Genomic DNA, 9,628 nt, shown 5'->3' on the forward strand with positions numbered 1-9,628 from the left:
ATCTACTTATGAATATACACCTCTGGAAGGAGGACCAGAGGGCCTGGATACCCCCAAGGAAGCTTGGAAAAGCCTTTGTCCTACTTCTATGCTATAAATATGTTTCCTAAAAATTGCATGTAAATCAACTGTTGGTAAATCATATTTATCAAATGTGAGGTTGAGTGCTGTTTTAAAGATATCTTACCAATGTACACATTAGTAAAGGCAATTATTACCAGTGGAGTAATGGAAAAAAACTCACTGGGCTGAGTGAAATTCAGCCTTATTATCCTGGCTCCACCACTAGCTAGATGTGTGATTCAAGAAAAATCACTCAACCTCCCTGGGCCAATTTCCTCATCTAAGCTGAGTTGTAATTCTGAATTTTCACTTATTAGGTTCTTAAAGCAAGGTACAGGGATACTAGCCCACAGCCTGACATCCAGTTTCTTCTGAAAGGTAAAATTTCACACCGCATCTTGGGGATAGTAATAACCAGCAGGCCAGTTACCATTGCTCTCTGTGTTTTGCCTTTTTATACCTCTACTTTCTCATTTCCACAATCACCCTATGTGTGATCATTCTAACTTTCTGTCCCAAATTATTCTTTTTTTTTTCCTGTCCCAAATTCTTTATAAAATTTTGTTACTTACAGCTATTTTTTGGGAAAGATGGACAGTCTAAGGTGGGAGCCCATTCTTAGCGGTCTCTCTACCTCTGGCCCTTTTCCTATGCCATGAGGCTGGGCACAGCCTAAGGGCAAGGGCCCAACCCTCTGTGCTTCACACAGGCTCAGACCTGAAGAAGGAATTCAGTGCATGAAAGTCCACTGGATGTTCCTGGAGGAAGATGAGGCAGAGAAATGGGTCTGGTGAAATACCTGAACCCTAGGGGTGAACTATCGGCTGCTGTTTCCCAACATTCCTGAACCTTGCAAAATTCCCACAAAGGGGCAGAAATATAAACATACCATAAAGCATTAAACCCTCTTTTTCCTGGCTTTCTGTCAATGCCTTGGCCGCCCATAAAAATGCAAACTTTGCCCAGTTCACCAGCTTTGGGAACAGGACACACATCTTTAACAGAAACAGCCATTACAGTTTCTGCATCTGTTCTGCCTAAACAGCAATGACACCATGCATTTGTCTTTGTGGACCTAACACCTGCCATCTAGCCCCAGGCCAAGACCCCTGCCAACTGGCTTCCGAAAAGGCCATCTATCAACAGTGTTTAGGCACCACCCTGAGTAATCTGCCATGCAGGAAGTACAAAACACAACTGTAAGAATTATTTGTCTTCTTAAGGAAAAATAGGTTTAGGCCTTATTAACTGGCAAGAGCTAGAAGGCAATGGGTCAGGCTTTTTGCTGATTATTGCCATTTTGTAGAGAGATTCAAGAGCCATTAGGAAGACTGACAAAGCAAAGGAAATCACTATCTATTGAGTCCTTTACTACATACATGCCAGGTTTTGTGCTAGGTGCCATCTACATTATTTAAAGTAAGCCTCACATCTAATAATCACTAACAGGCTATATTCTTGCTCTTGTCTGTCTCCCCCACTTAAATGTATGCTCAGGATGAGGACTATTCTTTTGCCTCATTTATTGCTCTATTCTCAGTGTCTAGAACAGTGTCAGATATACAGAAGCAGTCAAATATTTCTTGAACCAATACAACGAATAAATCTACGAGACAAGTGTTACTATCCTCCTTTTACAGATGAGTAAACTGGAGTGCTTCAAGGGTTGAGGAGCCAGTACCAACACCCACTCTCACTCTTCTGTTCTTTCTACAGACCAAGAGACTTACACTTTGATCTTGAAGAATTCTCTCAACTTGACAAATCTATATATGCCTATAAAAGATTTACATACTCATTTGAAAATTTGAAGTTTTGCCAAAGAGATATAATTGGCATTTAAATGATAAACACTTTGCTAAAGCAACAATGAAGGACAAGTTTTCCCAACATAACAACAATTTCATCTATGGATAGGCATTATCTAAATCATATCTCACTTTAAAATCCCATAACATGATTAGTCTTCAGATGTGATTACTTTTCAGACAGTAAAAAGCACAGCAATTCCAGATTCATCAAAATAACATTTGCAAACTTTATTTTTGCAAGTTACATTAGGATGACTAATGACATGCTGTGGAATTATCAGTGTGGAATACCAAATATTCCCATGTACATCCGTGTTGCTTGAATGTCCTAGTGTGGGAGGAGGTAGAGCTTGGCACATCAAAAGCCATTCCTATCCTTAAAAAAATGATATGGGAGGCTCAAGGATTCTTCAGAGAATCAACTGTGATAAAATCCATCTTGAGAATATTCACTTTGTATGAAAGAATACAAGAATGAGGTTAATTTTGCTTGGGAGAGTATTCCATATCCTTTCCCATTGTCAGAACATACTCGATTTATGTGTTCTTTTATTTACCTAAGATTATGCCACAGGAACATGCCACTCATGGTTAACTTCTCTCACCTTGGTTTTTCTGTAGGGATTCTGGTCACTCGCCTTCTCCTTGGCAGGCCCTTTCCCCTTCTGTCCCATTCTTGCTACCAATTCAGTATCATAATGCTTCCGTGTCCACCTAGCCAGTTTATTGTTCATGGACCAAACTAGAGGTTTGGCCTGTCTCCATTGACACCTTTTGGTGCTACCATTTTATTCTGATAGTAAAAGTGGTAATATTTTGGAGAAATTTTTAAAAGAGAAGAAGCAAAAAAATTTTAAAAAAACACTTATACCCCAACCACCCAGAGTCAGCATACCTGTTTCAGTCATTTAAAAAGAAACATCTTTGGATTTATATATACTATCCTGTGTACCACTCTTTTCATTTAACATTATAAGCATTTTGCCATGCTCTTTTAACTATTCATAAACGTTAATTATAATGACTACATAATAGTCTATTGTATGGTCATACTGTAATTTATTTAGCCAATTTTCTACAGTTGGACTTCTGGATTGTTAAGCATAAATTCTGCCCACATTTTAGACTATTTCTTTAGGAAAGAGTCCCAGAAGCAAAATTAGAGGATCAGAAGATATAAACATTTTTAAACCTCCTGATAGATACTGCCAAATTGCTTTTCAGAAAGCTGTTGCCAATTTACACTTCCAACACTGCCAGCGTTTTTTCTACCAATACAGATCTGTCTAAAGGATAATAAAATTTAAGTGGAACATATAGTCCTCAAATTATTCATGCAGTTGGAGAGGCTTCATGACCGCAGCACAGAGGTCTCTGGCAAAGGTCAGACCTGTTGCCGGGTATTCAATGAACAATGAGTTAGTGTGAGCACATGGAAGAGGAGTTCTATAAAAATGAAGAATAATGACATAATTAGATTGCAGACTGTCAGATCTAAGGCCTGTGTCTGTTTGGTCCATTGCTGCACCCCAGCACATAGGACAGTGTCTGGCACATAAAGTCACTTGATAAAAACGTGTTGAATTAACACAGACTTCTTTCAGATGCATTTTTTCAGCAGCTATAGGAGTTAATCACTCCTGGATTCAAGGGAAATTTGACTGGCTAGATTATAAATACCATGGTTGCAACTTAGAACTATTTGCAGTATGGCCCAAACTGTTTCTGAGATATTATAAGGGCATAATATAGATATTAATCTGTGTTTATCTCATTTTTAGTCAATACGGTTGAAATTAACTAGTTAATCATTCAGTTCTAGTTCACTCTCCTGGCATTGTAAAGATTCCCTTCAATATTCCACAATTTCCATTTGTAAACTGTCAGACACTGCTGCATCAATACGACATTAACAACGTTATTGATGGGAAGGGGTCAATCATCTGTCATTTTATATACACACTTTATATACATTGGACAAAGGGTAGGCAAACTATGGTCCATGGGCCAAACCTGGCCCACCATCTGTTTTTCTCTGGTGTATAAGCTAAGAAATCTAAGAATGGCTTTTCAAGTTTTTAAACAATCAAACAAAATCAAAATAGTATTTTGTAACATGTGAAAACCATATGAAATTCAAATTCCAGTATCCATAAATAAAGTTTTATTAGGACATAGCCATGTTTATGTGTTTCTGTATTAGTTAGGTCTGCTTTTGCAATGCTGAGCAGTTAAACACAGGCTATATGGCCCACAAATCCTAAGACATTTCCTCTACAGAAAAAGTTGACCCCTTCGCTAGACCCAAGAGTCCTTGGAGGTAGTGAACTTTCCTACTATAGATTTTTTATTTCTAGTTATTAATACTGAGAGAAGGGTGATGCAACTGGGACAGTATTCACAAGAATCTGATAAGGTAGAGACTAAAGCAAATAAATACAATTGCCTTGGATGGTGTGTAAAGCCTGGTAAAATCTGAAAAGTCTTATCCAACCAAGAAGCAGTTGGAGAACGCAGGTTGTATATATAGTCCCAGCAGCAAATGAACCTTTTGTTCCAGCAGTAAAGGAACCTCTTGCTAATTGAGCTACATGAGACCCTGGTGAGACCCAATCCCAAGGAGCCTCGTGAGACTTGCTGACAAAGTGGTCTTCAAACAGCAGGCTGGCTGGGCAGTGTATGTGATGCAGAGACCGACAGTTCCCCAACAGTACCCACTGTCTTTTACTAGATGTCCTCAACTCAGTTGGTACCCAGATTGATCTAGGCATCTCCACTGGCAAATCTGAACTCTAAGAAATGGATCTGAAAAGAAAGCTCTGGAAAGCAGGCCAGAGCTTTCCCAAACAATAATCTTTCAATGAGGATTCAGAGCCAGGGGCAGAATTCAGATGTTTTTTGAAATCAAAGATTGGTGAATATTTCATTCTGTTTTTGCTCGTTACCTGTGGGGCAGGGGAAGGCAAGGTAGGGAGAGGTGATAGGCAGAGAAAGAATGAGATAAAATCACTGTTGGGATGATCTGCCCTGGAAAGTATCTATTCTCCTAGACTTTCAGCTGTGGAATATAACATTCCATGTGGATTTTGAACCAGAATGGGATGTAGAGGACAATCAGCTTGAAAGCCAAAGAGATTCATTAACTGTGTGTTGAGCTTGAGAATTACAGTCAAGGCCAGCTCTCTTCCTGATGTCTTACTGAGAGCCAGGCTTCATCTTCTACATTTAGGTGGAGCTTACCCTGAGAAAATGGGATTTCGATACTGTATTTCTGAAATACTTTCACAACGCCTTAATGCCAGAGATAACTAAATTGCCTCCTTAAGAAACTTGTTACACTGGTTGCCTCTGGGGAGTGGCTTAGGGTGGGAGGGAGCTTTTCTTCTTCCCAGTATATCTCTTAGATAAAACAAAAACAAGCATACATCCCTCCATGTCCTCCCACCCTACTTCTTGAGGATAGGAAAGCAACTTGTGGCCAATTTTCCTGCTCAAGACTATAGGGCTGAAGTGGAGAGCTGGAAAAAGGATCCAAAAATTAGAGAGAGTTGTAAGTTGAATGGAAAATCTTGACCAGAAGGGAGGGAGGTGTGATCCTGAACCAGAAAACAAAGCACCTGTGTAACAGAGAAGAAAGACAAACTGATGGGGAATAAACAGAGGTGTATGAGAAAAGCCAAGACAAGAGCCTGGGACATGATGACAGGTAGGTTCTTGAGACTACAGGATCAGGAGCTCAAGAAACCTGTGGGGCAGGTGGAAGTGCAAGATACAGTTCAGGGTAAATTTTGTATCAGCAATAAAACAGATTTGGTGAGTGTGTACATAAGGGGTACTGTTTTATGAGAACTGTCCCATCTAGGGATATTCTTAGATCGTGCTCTGGCCTGGGGTTTAGTGAATCTGAGCAGACACACATGGGTAGTTTGCTGTGGATGAGTGTTAGGGCAGAAATTTTACTTCCTCAAATCTGAGCCATCATAATAGGGTCTATTATCATTTCATTTAATATTTTCTGAGAAGTCTTGCAAATGGGCAATGGGTTTTAATAGCACTGTGGTTTGAACTGACTAGTACTCAGCACATGATCTAAAGTAAAAAATTAAGTCCTTTTCATTATTATAGCTACTTGTAACAATTTGAATTCACATTCTTAATTACCTGCTTCCAGTTGCTGTGTCCAAACCCTGTCTGGGCCAACAATGCTTCTGGTACCCTATGCTCCAGCATGGTCTTGGTCCAGCATCTTTGGAAGGCTCACTCCAGCCCTGTTCACAGGACAGGAATAAGTCCAGAAGTAAGTTCTCTCAGGTTGGAGATAAGGCTTAGAGATAGTGTTGTAGGATCCTGGCCCTGGCCGAGGAGCATACAATTCTCCAACAATCATCACTGAGCCTAGCAAGAATTAATATGAGGTTCCGCCACCAAGTTGCAATGGCCAGCTATGGGGGCTTTGTTCCCGAAGTGCAGTGTCCCTGGTGGCAAGTGCTTGTGGGGAATGAGAGCCTCATCTGATGTGGAAGATGTTAATGGTCCTGAAACGGAATGTCTACAGATGGCTAAGTAGGTGGAAGTCTATAAGCTGTTTTCTTGCACAAGATCTTTTATTTGTGGGATAAGGTCTAGGTTTTAGGGTACCTCAAAATTGACAGGTATTAATAGGGAACCTGTCATTTTTTGAAAGGAATAGAGATAGTGAAAGAAGAGAACTAAACACAACTGCGTTGTTAAATAAGTGTTGGGCTTCTATCAACCAATATGGTTTACTAATTTAATAGTTAACTAATAGTAGCCATTACATGAAAAACCCTTTGATAAAACAGACATTGGCTAATCCTGTGAAATGCTATTTCTACCCATCCTTCCACTGCCCCTCCATTAGGCATTTCTGAGATGTTTCCAGTCTATGTGGTATTACTTGGAATCCACTTGGGGAAAGTTCCATTCCATAAGTCCTGGCAGGGAGGCAGAAAGAGATAAAGGAGTTTGAACTTGCAGAGATGGTTTTTTTTTTTTTTTTTTTTTTTTTGAGGGGGGCGGGTGTTGATGGGAAAACTACATAATCAAATAAGTGAGCTATTTATAAACCTATCCTGCAGATTAAAGGGGAGCAATTTATAAATCAATGGCATAGTTAGGAGAGAGGAGAAAAAGCAAATCATCCCAAATTGTTCATCTTCTGCAACAGCATTATCTTCCTCCAGACTTTGCTATTTCAGCCAACAGTGCCATCACTTTCATACTGATGCAGGTTCAAAGCCTCATACTATTCCCCTTGCTTGGGAAGCTTTCTCTAATTTCCTACCCTCCTGTCTCACCTTTCCTTATGGATCCAGTTCAGGAATCATCTCACCTGCATGTCACCCAGCCCTTGGTGATCCTGTTTTATACCTTTACACTGTCAATACCCAGCAGTGTTCTAAAAACTGCAGGTGCTCAAAAACCACCTGACAGTGTTGGCATTAGTTACTAAAAACAGGAAGCTGTGTGGGAATCAGTGCATAGAAAGCAGGCTCCCTTAATTCAGAGTCTGGAGTATCACCTAGTTTCCCGCCTCACACATCACAGCCTGGGCCTGAGTCCCCCGGCTTCTATTTTCTAGGACCAAATCCTCCTCTTCAGCAGAGGGGATACCCAAATGGTGGGGTCAAGAGCACAGGATTCATGAAACAAATCCAGCTCTTCTGTAAGAGATAGATCTGTGAGAAGGTTAGTATAGGTGGCCAACCCCTAAGTACTGAGGAGTTCCCACCGAGTCATTTGGGCTAGATATGCCCTTAGCATTGCTCACTAGGTCAGCATGCCACTGCCTTCTGTACCATACCTCAGGTCCGGCCTGTGAAGCAGGCTGGGATTGTAGGTCTTCTTTTGGGGTCCTCCCAAGAATATGCCTTCTTGGGCACAGAAGGACTCTGGGAGGTCCTGTTCCCACCTTTCAATAGTATGATCCCCTGAGGCAGAATGTCGAGAACACAGGAACAGGGACAGCCGCAACAAGCTAAGATTTGGGCAGTGAGGAGATCCAAACTTGTTAAGCAAAAGAAACTGAGAACAAGCAAGTATCCTAAGTCAACAGCCAAAAGTTCCTCAAAATTGGAAGATGGCCCAGTAGTCCAGCAAGAGTAACGAGGAGGGCCATACAATGTCGAGAAAGAGCAGTAAAGGCTGAAAACGGATGAGTAGCATGAGTAGCGTATGAAGGTGCCTAACCCTGAGGCAGCTTTCTAGCTCAGGCTCAGCTACCTCACATTCCTTTCACCAGGGTGTGAACCAATCCTGAGCTGTCCTGGTGGGAAGGCCTGCTGACGAAGCCTGCAGAAGCTGGCTGGCAGGGTTAGTGGTTCTGGGGATGAGGTACGGGCAGGGTTAGTTCCCCACCAGCTTCACACTGAGGATGAGTCCACGTGTCAGAACTTGTCTTTTTCCTTACACACGAGCTATTCTTCCTACTTTCCTTTGAAAGATCAGACCGAAAGTCAAATCTCCGAGGTTTAGGTTCCTCTTTCAAAATACCTGACATAACTTTTGCAGAAACTTTCCTCATATTCAAGTTTTCTTTCAGAATGAGTCTAACGGTTTCTTTATCTAAATTTAACTCTTCGGCGATCATCCTCACCGTCAGCCGCCTGTTTGAACAAACCAAGTCCTTGACTTTCTGGATATTTTCATCTGTCCGATGGGTGACTGGACGACCACTTCGGGCGTCATCTCGAACATCTTCCCGCCCTTCTTTAAATCTTTTATGCCAGTCGAAAACTCGGGCCCTTGACATGACTTCGTCCCCATAAGCTTCTTTCAAAAGGTGGTGGGTCTCACTCGCAGACTTGTTCAACTTCACGCAAAATTTGATACTAATCCTTTGTTCTAGATAGCGGTCACTCATTCTGACACAGGAAAGTTAAAAGACCACGACTGTAAGGGGAAGACAGAGGAACCAATCTCTATGGGGCCGCAGGCGGAATCATGTCGCTATCAATGCTCCTCCAGAAGCCTCACCAGGGAAGAGTAATTGCTTCCCTGAGTTTTCGCCCCTCAGCTTCCGGGCGAGGCTGGGGAGACCCGTCCTGAGAAACTAATGGGGCCAAGGAGTAGCTGCAAAGCTGGCGGAAATACAATCTCCCGCACGTCTCTGTTCAACTTGCGCACGCAGGTCTGCGGAGAGTGTGCAAATCAAGTCAGCAAGGTCTTCCCTGATCCCGCGGCCCTTCAGCGCCTACGGCGATTTCTGCAACAGAGGCCTAAGTGGTGGCAACGGAAGCAAGCAAGGAGAGAGACGCCGGTGATACTCCGCGCAAGCTCTCCCCAGATCTGCAGAAACCCGCGCACGCCAAACCTACCGAAGGTACCGGGGGCTCAGCCGCTCCGGAGTCCCAGGAGACACGCCCGCATGCGCAGTGTCCACTCCTCGCGGGGTAGGCTGCGCGCAGGCGCACTGCGGCAGCCGCGCCAGGCCCAGCCTCCGCCTCGCCACACCCGGGCCGGCGCGCTTCTTTGCGCGTGCCCGCCTGTGGAGAAGTCGGCGGAAAGGAGGGGCGGGGGAGGAAGGCTGAGGGAAGAGAGGGCACCCCCGGGCGCCAGGGTGCATTGTGGGAAGGAGGCGGCAGCGTCCCGGGCGGGCGGGAGGTGCACCAGCGGCAGCTGCGGCGGCGGCGGCGGTAAATCCTCCCGGCCGCTCACAGCACTGTGGAGCCGCGTCCCCAGCCCGGCCTCGGACCGCGGCGCCCCTCCTGCCCCTCGCGGCTTCTCGCCCGCCG

At 43.5% G+C, this 9,628-nt stretch overlaps 1 protein-coding gene across 6 annotated transcripts; it reads right to left on the reverse strand.

Moving 5' to 3' along the window:
• Positions 1 to 2,077: 2,077 nt before the first annotated feature.
• GVQW3 (GVQW motif containing 3) lies at positions 2,078 to 9,496 on the reverse strand. Of its 6 annotated transcripts, none has more exons than XM_038568575.1 (4): positions 9,212 to 9,496; positions 7,699 to 9,099; positions 6,036 to 6,142; positions 2,078 to 4,819 (listed from the first exon to the last, which is right to left on the reverse strand). In XM_038568575.1, exon 2 carries the CDS (start codon positions 8,755 to 8,757, stop codon positions 8,209 to 8,211), a length of 549 nt encoding a protein of 182 aa, XP_038424503.1. In that variant the 5' UTR covers positions 8,758 to 9,099; positions 9,212 to 9,496; the 3' UTR covers positions 2,078 to 4,819; positions 6,036 to 6,142; positions 7,699 to 8,208. The 6 variants fall into 6 exon arrangements, with proteins under 6 accessions (XP_038424503.1, XP_038424502.1, XP_038424504.1 ...); XM_038568574.1 differs by having other exon boundaries at positions 7,699 to 9,112; positions 9,212 to 9,325; XM_038568576.1 differs by having other exon boundaries at positions 2,078 to 2,326; positions 7,699 to 9,307.
• Between the last annotated feature and the right edge of the window lie 132 nt (positions 9,497 to 9,628).

Source organism: Canis lupus, chromosome 21 (assembly GCF_011100685.1).
Source record: "Canis lupus familiaris isolate Mischka breed German Shepherd chromosome 21, alternate assembly UU_Cfam_GSD_1.0, whole genome shotgun sequence".
Taxonomy (NCBI): Eukaryota; Metazoa; Chordata; class Mammalia; order Carnivora; family Canidae; genus Canis; species Canis lupus.

What these genes read in the sequence shown, in the direction of transcription:
- GVQW3 (XM_038568575.1), bottom strand. Translation starts at nt 8,757, where the DNA reads ATGAGTGACCGCTATCTAGAACAAAGGATTAGTATCAAATTTTGCGTG.